A 27,527-nucleotide genomic window follows, 5' to 3' on the forward strand; every position below is an offset into this window, starting at 1 on the left:
GGCGGGGGAGGGGGGGCACTCACTGGGGCTTTCTGCTGGTTTTCAGGTCTGAAAAAAAAAAAACAACAACAACAAAGGGCAAAATTTTTAGACAAAAAGTCCTCATTTCACTGTTTGTTTGTTTGTTTTTTGAATTAGCTATGACTCATAAGTGCAACTGTAGATCGAGCAAAAACTTGGTTGTTAGAATGTGTTTTGAACTGGAGTTCAAAAAAGGTTTTGCATTTGCTGTACAGACCACTTTTGATAGAAACTAACCAGTGTCGATGAAAATTAAATATCAAAAATGAAGGAAAAACACTACAAAAAAAGGGGGGGTTTGCTAAACTCATTAATGCATTTTTAACCAGTGAACAAATACAACCATAACCTTCCAAGTTTAAATAAATGCCTGTTCATTTTTAAGATTATTTACAGCTCTGGTGTAGAAAAAGGTCATAATTCATTTGTTAAACAAACAAACAAAAAAAAAATCAGAAAAGTCAGAAAAACACAATACTAAAAAATATGGCAAAAAAACAAAATGTTGACAGAACAAGGTTTTTTTGAGAGCTTTGAGAACACAAACCTTAAGCATGAATCAGAAGAAGAAAAAAATTCAGCAATCTACAAAATAATATTGATAAAAGGATTTATTTTTAATCCTGTAAAACAAAATGTTCCTAAAAATCAATCAGCAACTCCTCGGTGTCCATTTCTACATTCCTACGATCGGTAAACAACATTGTTTCTCTCCTTTTCCTTTTCCTAAGACAGCCCAGAACACATGAGAGGAAAAACACAACAGAGATGACGCAGAGCGGCCACACTCTTTCTCCTGACCGGGTCATCTTTGTAAGCTCTTAGCTGGCAGTCTTCAGGGTGACGTGCAGACAATTCAACACTTTGCTCCGGGACACTGACGGCACACTCGGCAATTTGAGAGGATTTTGGGAACACGTCTGGCATGTTTTGGTACAGCTAACCACGAGTTTGATGCAAGTCCGTAGACCATGTGTTATTTATTCTGGCCTAATTAAAGCAAAGTGCATCAATATGTCAGCTTTGTGAAATCGAATCTTCAGTGTCAAGAACAAAAAGAACGGAACGCAATCAAAACAAATGACTTTTTACACTTCAAGCAGCCATGGAGCAGAGATTTTTAGTATCCCGATACATGTACACTCAGTCCAGTATTTACCTTCTGCCATCAAACAACCCCTGAGGGAAATTTCTGCCTTTTTAGCTGCTAAATGGCCCACTATGCCATCCGACGCTGGTGGAAGTGCTCATTGGGGTTTCACTGTCTCCACAACTGCAGAAAACTGCAAAAATAAGCAGCAGCAAAGAGCTAAAACAGTAAAGTAACACAATCAAACTTTGAAAAGCCAAGCAGAAAAGCTGTACGTTAATTGAAGAATCTCCTTTCACAATATTTTCTGAAGTGATTATTTCAACACTTGTTTAACTGTAATATTTTTTTTATTTTCAAAAATGTTGATTTATAGTACAAGCCTATAGTAAAAATAGAAATATGAAATGTATTGACACAAAGTTAAACAGGATACAGCTCTCACACTCACATATTACGACATTTTCTTATCGAGGCCCTGTCAAATCTTCATCTCTCAGTGATGTCTGTGCAAGACTGAATTATGCCCCAAAACAAAGGCTAAGAAAAGTAAAACAAACCCTTTAAACTTCCTGCCATCACACATACGGAGGCAAGATGATCTGGTGTCACATTAGCACTGGAAAATACAAACAAACCAGAGCTTGGAACCGCTCATGAAGCAGTGACACAGTCCCAGACACATGATGGAGCCTCTTGGTGTGTTGCTATGGCAACAGCAGACGAGAGGGGTGAGGGGTTCAGGACTTAAAACATTAAAATGGTGGCAAGGCCAGCATCCACATACACACACAATCCAGTAGTTTGTGTGTGTCGGGGGGTAGTTAACTTGGTACTGAGATTTCATTTGCCTTTTTTTTTTTTAACTATCACACACAAACACACACAGTTATGTACTTTTAAACAGTGTAACACGCAGTAACGCACACACATGCACACACACGAGCTGTCAAAGGCATGCGCCCTTGCAGTAGGGTGCTCCGTCTTTACCAAAGCAGTCATGTAGGGTGTCGTACATCACAACTAAAAGCCCGGAGCTTTTATACGGCTCGTCTTGCCATTGGCCATATGAACACTTAGACCTCCAGAACTTCCTGCAGCCTGCCTGAATCGTAAAGCATTAATACAGCACACAGACGCCACAGTCTGAAAGAGGAGCAGAGGACGAACGGCGACGGAATGAAAAAAAAAGGAACCCAGCAAAACGTGAAGTCTTAAAAAACCTTTTGGAGATGAAAACAAACAAGGTAGAATCTCAAATGTGAGAAAAAAAAAAAGGAGAACCGAGTCATGGATAAATAATTTGAAAACAGCAGCCAAAAAGACAGGTTTAAACAGCAGGAGGTCGACGCACAAAGAGGGGAAAAAAATAGGCAGGGAGACAGACAGAAAAACACATTATGCAGGCAGAATGAGTTCAGGAGACGGAGACGGAGACGGAGCACACACAACACAACAAAACAGAAAAACACAGGCAGAAACAGAAGAATACAAAAAAATGAAATGGAGACGCAAACAAATGAAAATCGGCAGCTATGTAGGTTGTACAGAAACAAAAGGGAAACATAAAATCACCTATGCACATATCATCACGTGGTTTGTTCCTGTGTAATTACACTGAAAAACAGGTAGAGCTGGACAAAGCAGCGTGAAAATCCTACAGCTGACGCTGACACAGAGCTCATCCTTCAACAAAACAACTGAGCAAACGGTTACTTTAAAACAGGGGTGTCAAACCCAGTGACGCAAGGGCGCCAAAGTTAAAAGTTTGGTCCGAGCCAAGGGCCAATCACGATCAATATTCATTAAAAATTACATAAATTTATTGGTTTTAGATGTATTATGTCAAATCATTCATATAGAAATATCAATGACCTTTTCCCAGTTACAGATTATACAGAATTTAGAGCAAACAAACTTTAATGAACACAGACAAATAGATCAAACTTCAAAAAGCTCATCATTAGCAGTCATTTCTTTCGCCTCACTCAGCTTTTAAATGAATTTTTGAACATTAAAACAGATTTTTTTTAAAAAGCCATCAACAAAAACCTCATCATACAGAAATTAAAACTATATATTGTTGGCTTCTAAGTCACTGTCAAGAGAAAACTTCACTAATTAGGCTTAGTTTTTAAAAGCAAAATAAGAATCAGAGACTCGATCTGTCCCAGACTAGAGATGAAATGTTACAGAGGGCCAGATCTGGCCCTCGGGCCTTGAGTTTGACACGTGTGCTTTAAACTATGAAAGTTTATTTGTTTCTGGCATGAGTGCTTCACATAAAGTGACTCAGAAACAGAAGAGTTTTTATTTTTAACTTATCTTCAGTTATTAGTTGACTATGTCGTGTCAGATGGGATCTACATCTACAGCTGATTAAGTTCTGGAGTCAGCCTGATTTAAGATGGCCACCAAAGCTAACGAGCTAAAATTTGGTGGGGTAGTAGCCGACACTGATCCCCAACACACATCTCACAACTTGTGCAAGATCTTTGTTTAAAAATGTTGGCGTGCAAGGCGGTCAGAGACTTGCCTTCCTTTCAGGACTGCTACGATGGAGTTCCATAACTTTGGTAAAAATGTAGCACAGAAATCCAGCTGTGCATTTCCCCAGCAACCTCTTAGCGATGACTAGCTCACAGGACAAAGGTGTCCTAACTCAGTTTACTCCAGTTACAGAGCAGTGATGTGCTCTTAAAATTTTTTACTTTGTTTTTCCAAACAGTTCACGCAGCTGTGAAGAGACCGGTAGCATAAAATCAACTTGAAGCTAAACCTGGGTGGTCTTCTGTTGACAGTTAGGATTATTGTTAATTAAGACCTCTGCCTTCTTGATTATTAGCATGAAAAATGTGTTTATGTGAATAGAAGTGCTTCCTAACTCAAACGTCAGAGACGTAACAATGGACCTCCAGGAAAGTCTTGGAAGTATTTTATGTCCTTACCTTATGTAAAAAGACTTCATTTATTTGGGCTGAGCCCTAAAAACTGAAACTCCTCAGGAATAACTCGAGGAATAATTCAGGTTCTAAAGTGATTAAATACATTTGTTTCATGTAACAACACAAAAGCAAAACACTGTTAGCGATTTCCGTTTCTTGTTCATTTGACTTCAAAGCACAGGTAAAGTGATTTTTGACATTTTGAAAGGATTATAAAGTGGAAGCCATGGTCGCAGGTGAGCTCAGCCTTACTGCCAGAATACTTGACCCACTCAGCTAATCTATGAGGCCAAAACCAAACTGAATTGCTATGGTCTAAAAACAAATCTGAGCTCAAAAACTTTAGGGCATTTCACGTGAATGCCATTTTATAAATCTTTATATGACTGTCAACCTTGCATTACACTATTCCACAGAAATGTATGGGTATTTGGAAGCATGAAAAGCAGAAGTGGCAGTGAGTTGTAGCACTTTCAGTGCGGCCTGAGGCATTTCTGGAAAGAATATTCTAACATTTCTGCTAGAACAACTGTGCTACATGAGTCTGTCGGCGATGTAAAGGTTTAAAAAATGTTGCTCGCACAAACTGTCCCGAATCGTTTCACATCGGAGTTGCTATAGGACAGCAGCAATCCACTTTGGTCTTGACCTAGCTTGGAATAGTTGCTAGCTCGTCAATCCAGTCAGAATTGAACTCATTTCTTCAAATTGTCATTGTTCAAACAAATATCTGCAACAGGTAAGATATTAACTGTTCATAACCTTTCTATAGAACCCCACTTCAAAAAGGTCAGAACTTTTCCTTTAAAGCAGAAGTAAACACTAGAGCCCTGCACGCGCTGTGCAGGTATCCGCTGCTTTTTATCCTTTTACATCTTGTCATGTGTGTGTGCGGACATGCCTAGACTCCTTCCTCACACCTCCACTCAACTGTGTGTGTGTGTGTGTGTGTGTGCGTGCGCGCACCACCCCATTTTCAGTCTCTCCGCTCTCACGCCCTGCAATGGCATCTATAACCCCGGTGTTAAAAAAGAAAACATGTTTTTATATGTAGCCGACTCTGACGAGAAGCTTACGTAGTTCCAACACCACTTCTCTTTCCAAGTAAAATTACTCAAGTACGCACATCACAGAGTGATAGACGTCTATTAATCACACCTGAAAACTAGTTCTGTCATGCCGTGTGCGGGAGCTGATGACAGCGCAGCAAGTGCTAGGTTGTGTTGAGGTATTTTAGGAACGCTCACCAGAACGCAAAGTAATATATATGTGACAAAGTCTGCTGCAATTTTTTTTAAAGCAAATCAAAAAGATGCTTTTCCTACCAGTAAATTCTCGTCACCATACTGCACCTTGTAAACATAAACAGGGCAGACTAGCTGCTGTATAACGCTGACTTGACGGTGCAGTAGAAAAACTAGAGTTGAGGTGATTGATTTACCCTTAGAAATAAACATTCAGCGTCATAAAATGACAGCTCGAACATTTTAAAGAATCTGTCAGCGTGACAACTGTCTTTGATTCGAAGTGTCTGTCTAACTTAGCAAAAATGTAGCTTCTGAGATGACCAGTCAGACAGGTACACGCTGTTCTGGTGTTCCGAGGATCCAATTTAGGGGTCTGAACACCTCCTGCGTTTGATGCGTTTTATTTTGTCTCCATTTGAAATGTTGGGGAAACAAGATGACGCATTTACAATGAACAAGACTGACGTCCGTGGTGCTGAATTCCTTTGCCTACACAGTCTTGGACGTTTCTTTGTTTGTTTGTTGCCGTTTGTGAGCCGAGTAGTCGTTCTTGGCACAGACAGGAAAAATCGTGCACTTATTTGGGGCATTTGTAGCGGAGAAAGTTACTATTTTTGTCTCAGAGACAGTTTCGATTCATTTTATTAAGGTAGTTTTGCGCACATGTATTTGACTTCACTCCTCTGTTCCTCACTTTTTTTGGTTTGAGCACATTCACATGTTGACATTCATTCAGTTTATTGACTTTAACATCATATTCTTAGGATTCATACAGAAATCAGAAGCAGCAGCTTGATACTTTAAGTAACTTCTATTCAGAAAGAGCCCGTGTGGTATTTATAGATATGTTAAAGTTCGCTCTAACCTTATAATTACACAAATATAAAACTGCCTGAGATGTTCTGCTTGAGATTCAAAAAAAAAAAGTTTAGTTCTTTGAAAGCTGCAGACAAAAAAATATTGGAATTAAAGTTTCTCTAACTTATATTACCTTCCTTTTGAACTAATTTGGTCTAAAACTTTCCTCTGCAGGCCTCCTGAATCACTGATCCTCCTTGTTGCTGATGACAGAGTCATAGTGTTGCGATCGCTAACACACGCCTGACCAGCGAGAAGTTGTACAGAAGAGTTGTGTGCTCGCAAGTTCAAACTCCATGACTCATCCTTAAACATATTGCATTATCACCACGGTAACAGGTATTCCTTAGCAACAAGAGCTCTGTCCTCCACTCTCAATGTTAAGGCGTGGGTTTTAAGACCACGACGGTCCTTTGGCTCTGCTCCTCCATCCCAGCGAGGGTGTCTAAGGGCGTCTACGCCGCTGATTCCTTCGCTCTCCATTTTGGCCCATGTCAGCAAGACAGCTGACTCATTCTCTCCTCTCCTCCTGAGGATCCGTCTGTGTGCAGAACTTAGATCTCACAGCTATTTTGAGGATGCAGGCTGACGTCACGGGCGTCACCGCTCCCACATCTCGGTCTGTAGCTGCACATTGTGGCATTGTTGCAGGATTCTCTCTTTCCACCTGCCACCCATTGCACATACTGTACTACGGCTCATTGTGCAAGTGGCTCCTGGCCTAAAGTTGAACTTGTAGGCTTTTTTATTTATTTTTTTTTTTTTTTGCTTAAGCAGGATTTTTTTTACCAGCTACACAAAAGTCCCCCGCATCTCAACGACATTAAAAGTATGAAAAGTTTGGATCATATTAACAATTAGTCAAATAAAAAAGCACTTCAGTCAGTTAGACAAATGGAACTAATATGAAGAGTTGATTACAATCAGGGCAGGCCTAAACTGAAATGTTTATTTTAACAATATTGATTACAAATTTTATGGAATAAATGCTGCAGTCTTTGGTTTTCTCTGATACCTGACCAAATTTGTGATGCAGATAAACGGAAATTTGTGACAGATGAACTGAAAAACTCACAACAGAGTAGTGCAAACTCACAAAGCCCTCTGATTGCATATTAGGTGGAAAAACATGAGCATGACTGGATCAGATAATAACATAACTTATTTATTATGCAATTATTTGCAGCTGCAGTTTTAATATCTCACTCGCTCACTCTTTAGTGAATGAGAGCGGCTGTGGCTCAGTGGTTGGAGCGGTCGTACGCCAACGAAAGAGTTTGAGGTTCGATTCCTGGCAGCAGTCGCATGTCGAAGCGTCTGAACCCCTCACTCGCTCCGATGTGTGCCCCGTCGGTGTATGAATGGAGTTTAAAGCACTGATTAGTCTCTATAGAATGATTATTCAGATTAGCGTTGTAGAGCTGTAACAGAGTGCTGTATGAATGTGTGGATGGGTATGTGAGGGCAGATTGTGTTGTTAAGCGCTTTGAGTAGACTGGTCGGCTACAAAGGCACTATATAAGTACAGAACAGTCCATTTATATAGAGGACTAAGTAGGGGATACAAGGTAGTCTTTTTTAATGCATTTGGACACTTGATACCTTATAATTATGTGCCAAGCATTTACAGTTACATGTTCCATAAAAAACACCTGCAGGATCCACTGGAATACACACCTGAAACTGAGGTGATAGCATAAATTTGCTGGTTTTGGCTGACAACGCATTGTTCTTGGACACCAGCTGTAGTTAAATCACAACCTTCAGTGTAGAAAAATTAGGAATACTGCTCGTTAAAAATTCCTCTTTAACCTCTTTAACTGCTGGCTGCAGAGGTGCTTTTGAAAGAAGATACGCTGGAATCCCAGTGCAGTCGCTGGTTGAAACACCACACGTTTGGACCTCGTGAGGAGTGACCAGTTTGGTGTTTGTCACTCTGATTGACAGAGGTTGCATTAAGCGTTGGTTGAAACTCCCCGCAGACAGCCAATCGATCAAAACCTATCCAGTACATATTACTGACTGGACCATATGATACATTCATTTTTTTATTTACAGTTACACTGAAGCATAAATGCACAAGAAAGAGAACCAACACATATCAAAGACTAAATTCTGCTGTGTTGAATTTGTACGTTGCTGCTGACATAAAGAGTACCATTAACATCACCAAACACACCACTGCAGGACAAAAACATACAATGTTTTGTCTGTTTGTGCCACCCACCTCATATGAGTGTTTCTGTGTCCTGTATTATAAAAAAAAAACTATTAGATTGGTGTTTGTGCTGTATTTTGCTTTGACAAAAATAGTCAGAGCTGCTGGGTACCTGCTATATATCTTTGATTGCCTGGATCAATTTATACATAATGCACTCCTCTCTCTATAGTGATTGCTGTATTCTGAGTTTATAAATTCCAGTAACGTCAGCGGCCAACAAAGCTGTGTGTTGTTACGTCCGCCCACAGTCACCAAAGGAATCCGCCAAGAAGCCATGTATGTAAAATGCTCATCTGTACACAGCTTTTAATGCCTCTGTTAACCGTCTTTTCTCTTCGGTCATTTAGTGTTTGGGAGCCTTCCATGATGGAAACACGTTCATGAGCCACCTCTAACGTCAAGCAGACTGAGAACAGCCACAACAAGTGATATAACTCCACCAGAGGAGTTCTAATGTAACAAATTAGGAGAAAAAAACCAACAGGAAACAGAAAAAGAAACACCATGCTTTGACATAAAAAAAAAGTTATTTCTTGTTTAATTCTTTTTTTTTTTAATTTATGATATTAATCTGAAACTGCAACAGCTCGTTAAGTAAATCAACAATAAACTGATAGACAACCATATGAATCACTGACTCACACTATTATTATTATTATTATTTGTAATAATTCTTCAATTAAACAAATCCAGCCAATAAAATCCCAATAAATACAATTTTTAAGCTTAAATTGTGATGACTGACAAAGAAATTTTATGTTCTAACCCACCATTATATATAATCCTGATTTTTGAAGCTATGCTGTTAAAGAGATGATATTTGTTTCTACTCTCTGCTTCTACCAGACCAAATTTTAGCTCAATATCTGTAAAACTAAGTTACAGCTGCTTTGTGTTGTCAAAGATTGCTTAGGTGTGGCGACAATCTCCAATGGGTATTCCTCCAAATGTACATCCAGTCGTTACATTCTGAGCGTTTCATTAAAATCCATCCATCGGATATTTTGGTGAGACAACAGAGAAACAAAAGAACCCACACACAGGCAAAAACATTTGGCCTTCGGCAGTGGGCAGTAATGAAGACTAATCTATTCATCCAATAACTTCGTTTGCCACTTCCAAACAAGTGACAACAGCAATCGGATGATATTCTAAGGAAATCTGACGGAAAACCCACAAAAGCCCGGAGGCTTTTTCCACAGTAAACAGTTCAGGTGCTGAAAGATTAATAACAATAAAGGAGAGCAGCCATGACTACGTGGTGCATAAAGAAACGAGTTGAGCTATTTGTTATTGGTCTTAATCTTAACATCACTCTCAACAACAACAACAACAACAAAAAATGTATTTGAATGAAAGAATTTCTGTCACTTTCAGCTGCCTTGTGAAATATTTGAAATGGTTTGCTTAGTTCTAACGCTCAGTATATCAAATCTTAAACATTAGAAAATGACCATCCATCAACCAAACTGTCAAAGATAGAATGCCACTCCATTGGTGCTTCGCTGTTAAGCATGGCTTTATTATTCATCGCTAATTAAAGAGGATGTCACCACTAATAATAACAGCTCTAAATAAAGCTCTGAACTGTAATATATGACATGAGACAATTCATGCCTGTCATACAAAACACGAATAGAAGGTTTTTGTTAAATGTTGTCAACTCAAGCGAATGGTAAAATTACCGTGAATAGAGTTCTTTGTTTTAAATTTAGGACTAAATCAATATAAGAGATAGAAGTGGTTCGTCATGATCAGATGCTCAAGCTAACACCATGAGAATGTCTCATAAATAGCAGTGATTATCACTCCCCCTCTGAGATGACACTTCCAAACCTGGCTGGTATTTTCACCTCATAAAATTAAAACTTAATCAGCTCCAGGAACGCAAATGCAATCATGATTCACAGGATCTTTACGTGGCACAAAGCTGAGCAGGAGCAACACTCAGCATTTTACAACAGAGCTGATGCTTTTTTCTAAAAGATATATCTATGTATACATTTATAGAAACTTGAAGAAAGAGGTGCAACAAAACTTTTTTGTGGTTAAAAAAAACAACAACTTTAATTTCATACATTTAAAATTCGAAGTCATATCATTTCAACTGTTTGCGTCTGAATTTTTAAAGCAAAAATGCAAATGCAGTCAATTTGACTGTAAGTCTTTAATAAAATGGCCCTTGCCAACTTCAACTGCATCTTGTGTTTACACTGCTAGTGACATAAAAAAAAAGTTTTAGTCTTACTGGTGCAAGCAACATGCTAAAATAGCCTTTACAACACAACAACAACAACAAAATACTAGAACTCCCACATTCTGGATGATGCCTGTCATCTACCTGATTCGGAGGGCCCTGTGGCGCAGACGGAGCACACACAGAGCCAGTCCCCATTTCTTCTTGGGAGCCAAACTTGACATTAAGTCCATAGGACGGGAAGGGGGAAGAGGTGAGGACAGCTGAACAGAAAACACAGCTCTTGCTCTCTGCCGCAGACCCACGGATACAGCAGTGGACAGGCGAGATGAACCCAGCCCTAAATTCCAGCAGAAGTCACATGGCGCTGTGACACCCACCTGTTAGATCACCATCACAACCGAGTTCGGAGTCCATAAGCATACAGACAAGAAATGCACACAGATATATCATAGATCCAGCTGCATCTATTCAATATACAAAGTAGTACACAGACACTTCCATGTACGGATCTAAAATGCTACAGCCACATGTCAGGATCCTGAGATTTTGTAGTGCTGTTCATTTTTCTGTCATTGTGTTTCTTTTTGATACTCTACGTCATTGTTTTTTCCTGTTTCTCCCTGTGTCATTTACCATCTCCCCCTCAGTCATTCCTGCCTTCAGCCTACCACTCACACCTGCTCCTCTCACCTGCTCCACCCCTTGCTGTTTCCACTAGGAATCATTCTGCCAGCCTTCTTATGGTCCTTTTCCACAGACTTGACTCGGCTCAACTCGGGTTCAGAGTCTTTCCATTGTGTGGCCCACTTTATGCTCACTTCTTCATGCTTTTTAGTACCTACTCGGCCAGGGTTACAAGCGAAGCTGAAGATTTGACGACAGCAGACTGCAGACCATTGATTGGCCAGGGAGTGACGTCAATCACAAGAGCGTTTCCTTCATAAGAAACTCACCGTTTTTAAAACCTTGCAACTGCAGCATTCATTTACATTATTTACTTTAAAAAAATACATATAATACCCATTAAAATGGCTACACATAAACCAAAACCATGGTACAATGCAGACATTTCCATGCTTGTTGGGTGATGACAAAATTCAGATGGAGCTAGACCAAATAGACTCGATTTATGGGCTCTGACCAGCGAAGAAAAGGCGGCCTCCAACCACAGCATTTTTGTAAACTGTAACAGAGAACTACAAGTGCTTTGTGACTTTATTTCACTTATTTACCCATTAGTGGTAAGCTACGACGACCTGCCCACATTGAGTTGGACCTCAGTTGTATGGAAAATCGCCTACACCATGCAGAACCAAGTCGGGTTGAATTAGAGCAAAAAGAGTCGTGTTGAGACAGAACTATGGAAAAACGGCTTTATACTCCCAGTACTCAACAACAAATCAGTCAGTCATACTGTTTGCTACCTGCCAGTCTTCATGTTTTCTTGTTTTACCTGTTCCCTCTGTTCTACTTGAGATTTTCACCTGCACAGCAGTTCAAACAGCCAAAATAAATTCTAAACTTTTTCCAATGTCAATCATCTCTTGCAACAAAACTTTTTGTAGAAAGCATTTATTATTTTTATAGCAGGCTCAGGTCATCGGTGTCTGGAGTAAAATTTTAAGTGTCATTGTCCGGGCAGAAGAAAACTGTGGCTTCATGACTGTGTGGGCTAGTGGCTAATGGGGAAGCCAGGAAACATAATGACCAATGGAAATTGTCCCAAAAGGTTGCAGACAGGACAGACTGAGTCTAACAACTTGGTTTATTAAAGTAACGTGAAAAATAAGTACAATTAGTCATTTCATAATAAAAAAACTAGATATGAATCAACTGTAATTTTCTTTTGGATGAGAGTAGAGAAGTCTTCAATAAAACTGTAAAAGACAAGAAAAGAAGTCCAGTTTTTAAAACCGTTCAGGATTGGTATGTCCTGAAAGGAATGAGAATCAACAGATAAACTGAGATAAACAATGTAGATTCTGACTAGACGGAGCACATCAGCCCACACAACAGGACTGACGGCGAGCTTCCAATTGTTGTGCAAAAATCGATCAGTGGCATTACTTTTAACCTCTAATCGGTCTCAGATATTTGGCTTCACAGATGAGGGAAAACTCAGAGCAGTTTCGGATTTTGGTTTACAGTAATAACTGTGAACCAGTAATAAAATCATAAAAACCAGTGCTAATTTTCTGTTAATCAAAAATTACAGGTAGACCAACTGATCGGTCAGTTGATCATTTAAGCTGATTTTTTCTTTTTTCTTTTTTTTTTTAAATATTCAACCTCAGCAGGCACATCTAGGGGCAGCACAGTGTTGTTATAACTGACACTACAGCCTATTTTCAGTCGGCTTCCTGAAGCAGGTGTGCCATTTACATAAAACTTGCTTCAGGCCTTCCTAGAGTCTTATATCTTTCATTTGTAAGCTAGGAAATGGCACTTATAGACAGAAAATGTAAATAACTTTACACTTGTTGGAAATAATGTGTACTCCTCTGCACTGAGCCGCAGGGTTATATCATTAAATTACAGGCAAACCTTTTTTTAAATTTAGCAGATTATAACATTTGTGTATATACACAAATGTTATAATCTGCTAAATATATATATATATGACACTGATATATTTATAGATCAAAAACAAATAAACGGGTCTAATAAATTGCCCATTGTCTGTCTTGTTCTATAAAGTTTCAGTTCTAGTAATTTTCTGACATTATGTGCTTTTATTGAACTTTTCTTTTAAGAGTTCTGATGTACAGAATAAATACTAGTTAGTGTATTTATTCTGTTTGCCAGCAACCACAAAATCAGGACGAAAACCAGTCTTTACCTGCAAAATCCACCACTGCTATGGATCTGTTTCCACACCAACATTAAGTATATTAAGATTTTTTTAGCATCTTTTCATTTGCAGGTAAAGCGGCTACTTTATATCAGCAGTAGCTGTTTTTTAAGGAATAGTTCTACTGACTCTTCAGGCTGCTTTATCTCTCCAAGTTACAGGATCTATTCTGCCTAACATTATCTGTGAATGAAAACAGAACAAAGGAGAAATGTTCAGCTCATCACACACTATGGTGCACAAAGTGCATCAATACGTTCAAACCGGCCATTCAGTTCAGAGTTATAAATAAAAACCTCCATAATTTGAGTTCAAGGATTTAAAAACAAAGCAAACAAAAAAAATAACCCTTAGCATAGGGGTCATAAAGCTCGTTTCAGTTAGTATTTCAGAGTCATTTCCCATAATTCTCAGTCAAGTTGGTGAAATCTTTTTGAAAGGAAAGATACAACTATTAGAAGAGTAGGTTGAGTTTTGTAATAAGTTCAGTTTATCAGCCCCAGTTTCATAACAGGAATGTAACCCAAAAATGTCATTCTTATACGTCTTGATAAGCTCATTCATTCATACTAGTTTCATCTAGAAAAAAAAACTCTTCTCAATTTTCCATGGAACAGCTACTCTGTCAGACATCCAGAAGAACACAGTACCGTCAGATGTGGACTAATCTTGTATTAATAAACTTTTCTCTGCTGTGCAAATTTAGTTGCGCAAATGGCAACAAAATTAGTTCAAGAAGGAGTATATGAAGCCAAATATTGATTGGTGATGTTGCAGAGCTTTTTTCACTCCCGTTGGAGAAACTTTTGAGCTCCTTTGTAGTTTTTTCCTTCTGGTCCAATCTGTATCCAGAGATGTGGAGGAAAGCCTGTGCTCACTTTAAAAAAGGAGCTGACTTTACAGCCCGTGTTAAATTTATAGCCCGCGTGTCGCCTTACTTCACTGGGACTGAATGACCAGCTGCTGAGCTCACAACCACTGCTGATGGGAAACACGAACACGGTTTTTAACGGACAACATATTGGGCGTGTTGGGACTCAATTTATCACACAGAAAACCAATCTGCATGTGACCCTCCCCATCTTTCCTGCCTTCCTCCCTCCAGTGTACCATTTCACACCCAATCAGAAAAATCAATAACAGCAAGCTGTTGGTCATTCAATTTCTCTGTTAGGTTATACGACAGCATGTTGCGCAAATTTACTAAACAGCCTAATTCATTTTTTTAAATAACCTTTTTAGCACCAACCACTAAAAACTAAGGCCTTTCTTGCTTTTTATCCATCAACAACCAATCACAGCCATGTGATCCTTCCTGATTTGGCAAATAATAAAAATGTGTCATGCTGTATACAGCGTCTCATGATGGATTTTAATTAAGCTCTCAGAGAGAAATCAATCACTGGATGTGCGTCTACAACTAATCAACTTTTGGAGCCAACCTGATTCAAGATGGCCGCCAAAGCTAATGAAGCTTAGCGAACACAAAAATGGTTATGATTCAGGTAATTTTACAGGCACTGAGCTGAAATATGGTGTGGCAGTAGCTTAAACTAATTCACAACACACAGTCCAAGCTCGCCACGTTGGGTGACACCTTCGCTTTAAACTTTGGAATAAACTCATGGAGTCAACCTTGTCTGTCTGTTAGCAAAATATTTCATGAACCAGTGGACAAAATTTAATGAAACTCTCAGAAAGTAATCATTGGATGTACGTCTAAAACTGATTATTCTTTGGAGCCAACGCAATTTAAGATGTCTACGACAGGTAATCCACTTTAGCCAACACCAAAACACTTATAACTCAGTCAATTTTAAAGATATTAAGCTAAAATTTAATGTGGTAGTAGCTGAGAGTCATTCACACCATATACCCTGAGTGCTAACAGACTGAGTGATATTTTGCAATATCGCACAGCATTGAGATTAAGCATAACATTATTTTCAAGATTTTACCAAAATGACCACAGCTCCATTATTACGCAACATAAAATGATCTTTTAAAAATCTGGCATGAAAGGTTGTATGTGAAGGCAGTTGGTACAAGTAGTGGATGTTATGTCACCAACCCCATGCGCAAATGGCTGCGAGTGCCATGTCACTGTTGTCAAACTTGAGCCATGAGTGTGTGAGAGCACGGCTGACATCCTGGATGTCCATCATGGGTTCAGAGCTCAGTAAACCCCACCCACTTAGAGCTGATGAGGGGGAGGGGGGGCATATTTGCACATGACCATGCTGCAGGATAAGACATAACAGTTTAACACTGTTTCCAAGCACAACAGATGAACAGTGTTCACAGTTTTACAGCAGACTTAGTCAACCAGGTTAAGGGGATTTACGTTGTTAGGGGTATTAGGTGTGATTTCTACATTTTTTCTGAGTTTTTCTTTTTTTTTTTTTTAGGAAGTCTGACAAAAAGTGCTGCCCGCAACGAGAACATGTTCTCTTTTCAAACGTAAGCGTACGCAAAACAACACAAACAAACACATGCGTGGCCTCAGACCCAAACAGGCCATTATCATTCCACTGCTTCATTGCTGCAGCATCAGTACAAATCAGTCCACTGGTGACCTAACATTACCCACAACACTGCGCAAGTCTGCAGAGAGCCATCTATCTTCCTCCTCCATCTTCCTTCACTCTTTGCCCCCCCGTTCGGAGTTTAATCTGTGTCTATCTGAGGCCTCCTCCTGAGGTTTCGGCTCTCCTTTTCCTGTTCTCCGCTCTGTCTCTAGCTTACTCATTTTCTTTCTCGAGAACTCTCACTCTGGCTTTAACATCTAATCCGTAATTCCTCAGCAAGGCCAGCTCTCTCCCAGGGTTATCCATGCCGCATGTTCCTTTTACCCAACCTAAATCCCTAAAAAAAAAAAAAAATTCCCCTCCACCCAAAACCCCTTTCTTGATATTTATTTTTTTGTCTAACTTTCACTCAATTTCTCCGTTTCTACTGAGTATAACTTACAGTGTAAAGCCGGCTCCAGGAAGACTAATATTCTGATGGCAGATAGCTGCGAGCTAATGAGAGAGAAAAGCACGAGCTGCATGCTAAACAGCTACACTGCATCACAAGACATTAAATAATCAAATGAGGAACGAAAGAAAAATATTCCAGTTTGTTTCTTTTTCCTTCAGAATGGCAATGTTGTATACTGAATGCACAGCAAATCATTGGTATACAAATAATGCAGGTATAATTAAATAAAAGGCCAAATACATTCATTTTTGTATTTTGGAAAACTATTTACAGCTGCAGATGGAAAGAGCTTGTGCTCAGTGTTAAGCTGATGTGAAACATGTTGTATTAGATAAAAAAAACACTCAGAATGGACAGGAAACCAAAGATCAACAGGAAATATAAACAATTGCTTGAAGGAATGCATACCACTTGCTGTCTTTCATGCCAGAGGTGTCACATAACATGTTGTGAATGCCTCTGAGCCTCTACCGCACCAAATTTTAGTTCAATATTTGTTAAATTGACTGAGTTATAGCCATTTTTGTGTTGGCTACTGTTGATTGGCTGTGGCAGCCATCTCGAATTGGATTGACTCTAAACATGAATCAGTTACAGATTTACACCCAGTAATTATTGCCTGAAAGTTTTATTGAAATCAGTCCAGTGGGTCGTGAGATATTTTGCTAACAGAAAATCAAGGTTGACACCAACAGTCAATGCTAAGATTTTAGGCCAAACCTTTGCACAGTCAGCAGCAATTGGAGTCATGTGTGGTGAATAGCACTAAACTACAACTACACTAAATTTTAGCAAGGCAAGTGTAAAACTGACTGAGTTGCAGCTATTTTTGTGCTTTCTACGGTCAGTTGGCTGTGGTGACCATCTTGAATTGGGTTGTCTCCAGAAGATAATTACTTAAACAGGTAAATTCAGCAAATATTTCCTGAAAATTTTAATAAAATCCACTGAGTGGTTCATGATATATTTTGCTAACAGACAAGCTAAGATGATTTCAAATAGTTAACCGGGGAATATTAGAAAAAAAAACACTGTATAATCTGTGAGGGCTCACAATGTGTGACGTGAATGACTCTCAGCTACAACCACACTAAACCCTAATTCAATACCTATAAAACTGACTTACTTTTGAGTTATAGTCATTTTTGTGTTAGCTGTGGTGACCATCTTGAATTAGGTTGATTCCAAAAGTTAATCAGTCGTAAATGGACATCCAATGAGAGTTTTACGTGCACACAGCCAAGGGAAAAAAAAAAGCATTGTCTGTTTCACCTTTTGGCAGGGGGGTGAGAACAATGCATGAATATTAGGGATTAAAAATAAGAAAGGGATTATCAAGTAATAAGAATATTTAGATTGGGAAAAGTGAGTGGTTTTGTTTAACTGCACAGCAAGAAATGATGGAATGCTTTTTGTGTAAACACATCAAGTCGACAGAGAGCCGACTCACAGAAAGATTCTAAATATAGAGGAGCGAAAAAATTCAAACCAGGTCAAATGACAGGTTTTCATGTGGAGTCATCCTGCTTCAAGACATCATTTTCATAACGCGCTCCTCACTTTGGCCAGATGCAAAAGTATTTCCACGGTGGAATGAAGTAAAGCTGGGAATGGAAAAAAATAAGCTCAGCCTGCATTAGTAGTGAAAAACCATTGAGGATGTTTACTTTACAGTAAGTGTATAAAAGCAGCACAAACTAAGACCTAATTATTGCATACAGAGGGATTTGTAGAGAGATCTTAAACTGACTTTAGTTTCTTTGAACCACTTCGCCAAACACCAACCAAACAATGTACGGACTTTTTTTAAGCCACCTATTAATGCCGGCGTGGCCTTTGATCTCACCATGCATGTGATGATACCAGCACTGTGCAGATCAGGTGCCCGAGTACCCATCACCTGATCGCACCTTGGGGGCATCACCATAGTGATCGACAAGGTTTCGCGAAGTGTCTTGTTCCTGCAGACCAGGTGCTTGACTCGGTGGTTCCGATCACTTATTAACCACACAGGATTTCAATTGGACGGAGTGGAAATTCCCAGAGTTGTTCCGTGGTGACACAGCACCGCTGATCAGGTTAGACTAGTTTTCAGAGCCTGAGTTTCACCTACGCAAACACCCACAGACACTTTTATTTACTGTTGCTTCATCATCGAAAGCCCTCGGCAGGGTAGATGGGAGAGAAGGAACGCACGACGCATCTTTGTTTCCATCTGTCCCGTGATTGGAGGCAAATTAAACTAAAACAAGGTGTCATGGAAATAAAAACGCTAAGGCTGTTTTTTTTTTTTGTTTGTTTCTGTTGTTTTCCTTTACAAATGACAGGAGGGCTGGTAGCATAGTGTGGCTAATGTGGGCCAGTAACCCAGACATGCAGAGCAGCCCGGCTAGTTTGCTAGCCTGCTCGCTGCCATGCTTTATCAGCTACTGTCATGTTGCAGCATGACTGAAGCTGCTCATGTCTGTGTGTGCCCCGTGTGTGAATCTACAGGGACCTGGGTTGCACCAAAGAAGATGGCGAAGGCGATACAGAACAGTGAAATCTACATAAACCCTGTAAATTTGACAACAGGACGTGACATGGCTGGGGTTACCACGGTGTGTTGTCGTAATTTATTTTTTTCTGTTTTGATTCTCTAAGTTTTTTTTTTGTTTTGTTTCATATGTTTTCTATTACCAGTTTAGCCGGGCAGTAAGGCTGGGAACATGAAATTAAAAAACCCTCTGTTACCTCAGCTCCCCTGTGTCCTCTCGCCACACACCTGTAATTCATCCGCTTGTTAGCTCACCTGTTGTCATTCGTCAATCCCCCCTCCCAATATGGTTTGGTCCTGTTCCCCAGTAAATTAGAGTTTATGTCTTCATATTTGCTTTGTTAATAAACCTCTTGGATCATGCCACGCGATACCTGCCTGCTACCTGCTGTCTGCATCCACCTTCACATCCTGACCGTGACATCGCTGCATGGGACTGGGCAACTGACCATCAGGGCTTGCTCCAACACTCAACACTGGTTCCTCCGGTGCTTCATCTGCCTAAGTATTATCGCCCGCCACCAACAGCTAAAGGGTGATTATGTCTTTGTCTGTGTCTCTGTTTGCTTGTCCACAGCATCAGCAACACATCTCATGAGCCAGTAGACGAATTTTGATGAAACTGGACATTTGCAACTGATTAACATTTGAAGTCAACCCAATTCACGATGGCCACCATAGCTAATCAATATTAGCAAGTCAAAAATAGTGATATTCCAGTAAATTTAACAGATAGGATAGTTTACAGAAACTGTCAAACCAAAATTAACTCACATGTTGATGCGGCAGAAGTAAAGTCATCCTAAAGACCTAAAAGATCTTGCAGGAATTCACGATATCGCATGAGACTGTGCATCACAACATTTACAAGGTTTGACCAAAATGGCTATAGTTTCTCCCTTCTCACCATAAGATGATGTTAGTTTAAAACTCTGACATGAAAGGCAGTGAGCAATGTGTATTTCTTCGAGAAATACAAGGCTTCAATTTTTTTTCTTCTTTTTTTATCTTTAGCTTTGGTTTGATGTCCTACCAGTTTATTTATTTTCCCTAAAGCAACAGCAGTTATTGAGTTAGGACAAAAACCTTAAGTTCCAACAAGCATCACGAGGTAAAACGTAAAAAAAAAAAAAGAGGGAGTCGAACATAGCAGTTTTAAATGGAAGGAGGCAGATAAAATGCATTGAGAGTATTCTGTGTTTCTCTCACCAACACTACTACACAAGTACACTCAAGTCGGACAAAAATATATAGACTGTGTGCACAATGAGCACAGAAACATTACCTGACAGAGCACTGCAGCAGACTAGGAGCTTTAACCATCATATTTCAGCACTCCTCTTCAAACCACTACTCAAACTACATGAGCTACTACTTAGCTTTGCAACAAAGGCTGTTAACTTTTGACCTTTTCAAATTTAGTCATCTTTAATTCTTCGTGCAAATCTCTTTTAAGAACATGAGCTCTCCACCAAAGAGTAGTGGCAACAAGCTAAAATGACACGTCAAAAGAAGCCGCTCACACTTAGATATCCTCTAAAAACACAATCCTCCTGGATCCGTCTCTGCCATGCCACACGTGCGAGGTTACACAACGGGGCATCGACTTCCTTTAACGCGAGTGTCCCTAAAGATATCTGTCACCGTGCCGCTTCTTGGCCTTTTCAGGCCCAGCTCGTCCATCCATTTGGTTCAACACACGTCCAATCAGTCCACTTTTGGCTTTCTGTTTACAAACATGCCTCTGCGCAGTCCAAATGAGGCTCGGCCGAACTGTATCAGTGTGTGCACGAGTGTTTGGGGTCCAGATGGTGCTGCAGACACGCAACTTGTGCCGATTTATGTCAAAACAGAAATCCAAAACAGGCAGAAACATAATAAAGCGCCGAACACAGGTTTATTAGGAATTATCAGAATGAAGCAAACACTAAATATGTAATTATTTCCCGAAACTTTTGAACACAGTGAAAACAGAACTAACACAAGCACTAATTAGCATGTTCTGTCCAATCAGTGGTTTAGAAGTTTACTAATAAAAGGTACTGATTTTTGAAACACTCAGCAGTAAATTTATGTTGGCATTGGAATGGGATATTTTCATTTGTAAGTCTGATCATGTTGACGTGTCTTTCACTGGTTCAGCTTTTATTATTCAGCAGCCGACTTATGCAAATACGAACCGTCGTGTTCGGGCCACGCGAACAAAGCTGCACTCTCCTTTGTTAACACGGTCGCACCGTGGGGCGTTCGAACACAACCTTACAGCTCAGAGTTCCTTCCTTCATGAGAAGACTATAAGAAATTTAAACAGTACCTCTGAGATGATATAGGAGGGATTCTGACGTGGAACGTGGGATGACTTTAGTCTAAAATGAAAGGTGGACGGTGACGTGAATCCCTTCAAGGAACGCCAGGTTCCTAATATCATATTTTAGGTTTTGGTTACAAAAAAAGTTGCAGCCAGAACTCGTGTTTAGGCTTTAAAAGCTGCAACTGAGACTTGTTTTTGTGTTACACAAAACACGTCTCCATGGCAATTGGACAGACCAGTAAACTCAGACGCAGTTAAAAACACAGATCTATTCATTCGTTACTGGTTAGCCGACGTATGACCCAGATAAAAGTGTTGATTAGCAGAACGGGAAGATTTTTTTTTTTTCCTCTCTTTCATAAATGAAAAGAGCTGGAGGAGGGGTCACCTTAAATCAGGGACATACGGTCAGATTAATAATGGTCAAGATGAGCAAACGGCGCTGGATTTGAGCAAAACATCTGGAACACGCACTGTCTGACATACTAACTGAAATTGTGTGCGAGGTCTGCTACTCAGAGTGCTGTGGCAGCTTGTAAAATGTCCCCAGGAGAAGGTAGCCCTGATCAACCACTGAAATACAAGACAAAGAAATATGAGGAGAGATGCTTTGCTATTGGACAGTTTTTCTTAAAAGTCCTGTTTGTGTGTTGTGTTTGAAAACTCTGCAAGCAGGAAGATCATTTAAAAACATTATCTGTAAAGTGTACAACACTAAGCCACTCATGCTATAATAAAATGAGAAGGGGTTAAATATTTCTGCCAAATACCTGCACATGCTTTTGATGTGGGAACAGATCAGATTGTATTGCACTGATGATACTGAGCTCATAAATTTGGTGGGTTTCTGCGCTCGGATTTACCTTTATTGTGCTGGTTCTAAATGTGACATTTTGTTTTATTTCTCTTGTCTAGAATAGTCAGAGGCTGACGGAGCGGTCTGTTGTTATTGTTCTAACAAAAGTGCAATTTCCATTTGATTGTTCTTTATTTTAAATCACTTTAAAGGAGGAATCTAAAGACAAAATGTCACAGAAACTAGTTCACTACTGTTTTGTCCACAACAAAAAAAAATATAAATACGGAAATCTTGATTTTTTTTTTTAATTCTTTATTAAAATTGCAATTAAACCTAAATTGTTTTGTTGCTGGGCATGGATGATGAAGTCTGTTAACATGCTGTCAGTAACTGGGGAGGCCTTCAGCACTGCTCATATGAGACACTGCGGAGTTGAAGAGGGCAGCAGTGCATACGAGCATAACTCTCTGTTGTTACCTGCCATGTGACGGGAGAAAGCTGCATTATTCTTAATTACAGACTGCTGTGAGTCAAACAAAAGAGGAAGGGTTACAGCAAGCCGACCGATGAAAGCCACGAATCTCACTCTTCTGGAACTAACTATACAGCAAAATCATATATTTTTCAAATTCCTAGGGTTAGAAATTGTTTTTTTTGTGTTTAAATTCTTGTGTCTCTTTACAATATATGTGTCAATACTCTCTATATTAAACCCCACTCCATGCAGCACCACTCACCTGTGAGCCCAGCTATCTGTGTAATATTCATGTCTGATACTGTTACAGTTTACCTCGGCCTATCTGTGCGTCCACTGCAGTACGTGTTAAACTGTGCCAGTCTGGGACTTGGCACAAGGTTTATAGATGGCAGCGGCTCTGAATATCCTCAGCACAGCATCAGTAACTACCTGAGTCATCCAGTCTGCCAGCTCCTCACCCGCCGGCACCCGTCAAATCAAGCTCGTTCTGCTGATTTTTGCACGCCGAAATAGAAAAGTGTGGCCTTCGCGCACGCGTCACCCCTGTCATGGCCTCCCCCTTTTCGGATCGACTCGGCACAGAAAACAGCAAAGCCTTCTGGTCTCGCACGTTTGCCCCGTCTTCTCTGCTCCTGAGAGGCGCAGGGCTGGAGAGATGTGTGTTCTTAATCGGGATTATCTATGCAATTATGGACAAAAATAGCATCCTGCGTTCACTTTGATCTTGGAGAAGAGGGTCTAATTAGGCATAAATGGGGCAAATTATTAAAGTGTGCGGCAATCTCTATTTGGTAACAAGGCTGAGGCGGTTCATTGTGCTTGTCATGTACGGACATCCTGTCGTAGCAGTTCAAGCTAAGCTACCATTTATGTTTTTGTCATTTATAATGTTTATTTACCACAGGACAAAGTTTGTTTGGTGACCAATAACAGGCCTCATGTTTATCGCCCTTTATTGGCTCTTCTATGATTTGTTTATACTTAATGTTAGACTAAATACATAAAAAACAGCTTTCCTGCATTCCAAAGCAGTACAATGTTGTTCAGTAACTATATGCACTGAGGTGCGTCATGTAGGGAGCTGTTGTCTTGCATTACTCCTTCTGCCAGTTGTGCTGATGTTGATGTGTGTTGACACTCTTGCTGTGTAAGCTCCAGCACCACAGACAGTATGTGCTGGTGTATGAATATATTCTTTTTGTTTATATTTGTCATGTTAAAGCCACAGAGAGGAAGAAGAGGGGGTGTGTTAACAGGATTATGCTGTAAGGTGGTGTGTGTGTGTGTATATACTGTACATGCCCTGCTTTAGTGGGCATCTGAAAAGCAGAAAAAAAAAGAAAAACATGAAACAATGAACCGCTGCATTCCGCCAGGCTACCATCTCGCTGCAAACGGCACAAGAAACCAGCTTCCAATCCACAGGCATGAACAGAAAGACAGGGGAGACAAAAGGGTGCTGGTGGAAAATTTCAGAATCAACCAAAAATCAGACATGCACAGCAATGTGTGTGGATGAAACGCTAAGCATCAGGAGAGGAGGGGAGGAAGAAGCTGAGGTGTTACCTTTCAGGGGACGAGGATTTCTCCGAGTTCACGGACATGAGCCTGTTGGCCGCTCTGTGGCCGAGGGACCACAGGAGACGGCGAACGGGAACAAAAAGCTGCCTTTTCTCTTATTTTTTTGAACTGTCCTCTCCCCGTCACTGCTTTGTGTCCACGGACAGGAGAAGAGAGGGTTACTGCCTCCCTCTGCTTCTCCTCCTCTTCGTCTTTTTTCCTCTCTCTTGTCCTCTTGCTTGGAGAAGAAGGAGGAGGACGGAGGACAAGGCTCGGCGGAGATCAGACAGACTGGGTGTATTTCAGCCTGTGTTGATGTGTGAGCTGATAGCAAGAGCAGCAATGTCAGTCAGGCGCCCCTCCTCATGCTTCAGCCTCCTTCCTCCCTCCCTTTCCTTCCTCCCTTCTCCTCCTTCACCTTGCCTCTCCTTCTCTCTTTCCCCCCTGCTTTCGCTGCTGCTACTTCCTTTCTCCCTCTCCCCCCTTCGTCTCCTTCTCTCTCTCGGGTGTCGCCCGTTGAACCTGGCGGACGAAATGACTCCACGGCTCCGGATCCACAGCCTGTCTGCCTCCCGTCCAAAGCGTCTCACCCTTCCTCGTCTCTCTCGTCTAGCTGGCTCTGTCAGGCCTTGTGCAGCTCTGCACAACAACAGAGCCCAGAGCGAGCCGGAGCCTTCCACTCTCGGCGCAGGCAGAGGGGTGTCGGCTCAACGCACAGGCAGGAGAACCGACGTTCCTCCTTAAACACACGCACGCTCTCTCCCCTCCTCCTCTGCTCGTTTTGATTCCGTCCTCACCGTTCTCACTCACTTTCTCTCCCAATTGCCTTATTACGACATCCTGTAACTCAGGGCAACGCTGCACAGCTCTGCCACACACTACACCCCCCCCCCCAGTCTTTCTGCTTCTCTCTATCTGGCATCCCTCTCTTCCTTTCCTCTCAGCCCAATTTCCACCTCTGCCTGTTTTGCAATTGTGCACATGCATGTGTGTCGCCCCTGTCTATTTTCTCGCCCTCTCTAGGGGCAGATGGGTCTGTTTCTACATGACTGAACAGCTCACACAGAGGTAGCCAGAGGGTGTGCGGCGATGAGGGAAGGCGGGGGGGCGGGGGGGGTCTCTGTCTATCAGTCTGACCTCAACATTGCTGTGCGGGTGCGTAGAGGTATGCGTGCGCTCGCACCTGCGTGTGCCAAGGGAAGACGCAGTAATCCGATGGTTGGACTGTGGAGCAAAATGCAAATCTAATGTTTGCAATATATTCATTTTCTTTTTCGAAAAGAGCTCCCTATGCCAAAGGCTGTTCCAGTGTAAACAGGAGAAGTTATTAATAGAAGGAGGGTTACTTCTGTGGGAATGTTACAGCTGCCTGCCTTAATTACTAAACGGTCAGTTATGAAATTTGCAGCACATATCCACAGTGACAAGCTGACGACTTTTTCTTTAAGTCTCACAAGGAGAGGCATCTTCAGCTTTTAAAGGAGGCGTCTGGAAAACTACAAGACCAGCGAACGTTAACACTTAACATTCTTCCATCCGTGGTGATTTGTAACATCTTTCTCTGCCCATCTTTAACATCTACAACTGATAAACCCAGTTTAAGACGGGCACCATAACTGATCAGATTGCGCAAGTTCTTGTAATATCGAATGAGACTGCGCGTAAAGTCATTTACAAAGTTTTATCAAATTAACTATAACTCCATCATTTCCTAATATAAAACCCTGACATGAAAGGCGGCAGATGAATGCATTCTTTTAAGGAACGCTAGGTCTTTAATTTTAAATATAATTTGGATTTAATTACCAACCTGAAGCATCATTTTTCTAAAAAGAAAAATTAGATATTTTACAAAGAAAAAAAAATCATACACTTAGTTTTCCTTGGCTCTAAAATGATACAAAGGTATAATTTTATTAGTTTTACTACTGTAAGCATTTTATTACTGTATATAGATGTCAAGAAGGAACACTGCAAAAGTCGGCAAGCAGACACATGAGAAAAGAGAGAAAGAAAACAGGAGCACAATGATGTTCTTTCACTCCCATCTTCATACAGTTCCACTTTCCCACATGAAAAGGACTGCATTAGGCACACATGTCTCTGAGCCAAACTATTGTCCTCATTCTCTGTGGATGTGGGCCAATGGTGGGGTGGTGGTAATGGGTAGGGGGGCGGGGGGAGGAGGGTTCACTCTGGGTCTCTGCGCATCCAGACGGCAGGAAAAATATTGAGCCGATACCAGAGGCTGCAGTCCACTTTTTAGTTCATTTATTTTCCATATTCCGATTTGTTTCGGTGGGGGGGGTTTAGGGAGTCGGTCACAGCAGGTGGAGGAAGAGCGTTGGCGCTTACCACAGAGCGAACCAGACGTGATGCAATAATCAAACTACTGCCACTAAAACACAAACGGCTGAACAATCTAGATTTTAAAAAAAGCGTTTTCTTTCTCTTCCCATTTACTATAACTGTGAACTGTGAAGTAGTGTTTTTTCTTCAAATAGTAAAAATGACCGCGACTAGTAAATTGGGTAGATATCTGAGGAACAATAGGTCGCAATATGGGCTGCTTAATATTAGGAAAACATGCAACTGCAATAGTAGCGGTAAATATTGTGATGATGGTATTTGTTGCGATAAAGCCACATGTTCTGTATTGCAATGTTCACAACACTCTCCACGTGTGGGCTGTGAGCATGTAGAGGAGTATAAGTCCATCTAAATGCCAAACTTGTATTTTCTGCTTACAGATTGGATCTGTAAATTCTTGAAATCCTTTGCAATATTGATATTTTAATATCAGGGTGCTTTAGATCAATACATTTATTGCTATACTGTGCAGCCCTTGTAGTAATCCTTATAAGTAAATTCATTTAACGATGATGAATTCAGTAGTACAGTCTTGATATTTGTATTTCATTGAGATAACACCACACTAGCCTTTAAAGTCCTCCAAAAAGCAGTATTTTCACATAAATACTTGAACAATCCTCACACACACACACACCTTCGCTGATACTGATCAGTATCACTTTGCAAACTCAAATGCTGATTGTTGTTCCACTTTCTAAAAGACCAAGATAGAGAAGAATGAGAAAGAGGGGAGGGGAGGGAGATGACGACTCTCATGAGCAGATATATTTTGGGAGGTGGCACTGAGGCTGCCGGGAGCTATCTTTAAGCGGCCTAGTTCTCCTCGCCGCCTGGTGGATGCTGCGGAGGGAGAAGGGGTTTATGCAGGCTAAGGCCCACCGACACACAGAGGACCCGAAGTGCTTCTGAGCACAAATTCCGCGCAAACACACAGATGTGACAGATGTCCGTGGTAAGCAAACGCGCTCATCGTACACTGTGCAGGTGCAGGGTCTGTGTGTGAACAGGATCAAGAAAATGAGATGCTGCTACTTCAACAGTGACTGTGCTTTTTA

General features: G+C 40.7%; 1 protein-coding gene across 1 annotated transcript in view; it reads right to left on the reverse strand.

The window, feature by feature from the left end:
• LOC108248824 (SRSF protein kinase 2-like) overlaps positions 1–27,527 on the reverse strand; it is a 71,600-nt gene that overhangs the window by 26,941 nt on the left and 17,132 nt on the right. The window contains 1 exon segment of the mRNA XM_025011001.2: positions 1–48. This exon segment is cut by the window's left edge and continues 13 nt beyond it. Within this exon segment, the coding sequence (XP_024866769.1) occupies positions 1–48 (48 nt within the window).

The sequence above is a fragment of the Kryptolebias marmoratus genome, linkage group LG11 (assembly GCF_001649575.2).
Source record: "Kryptolebias marmoratus isolate JLee-2015 linkage group LG11, ASM164957v2, whole genome shotgun sequence".
NCBI classification, from domain to species: domain Eukaryota; kingdom Metazoa; phylum Chordata; class Actinopteri; order Cyprinodontiformes; family Rivulidae; genus Kryptolebias; species Kryptolebias marmoratus.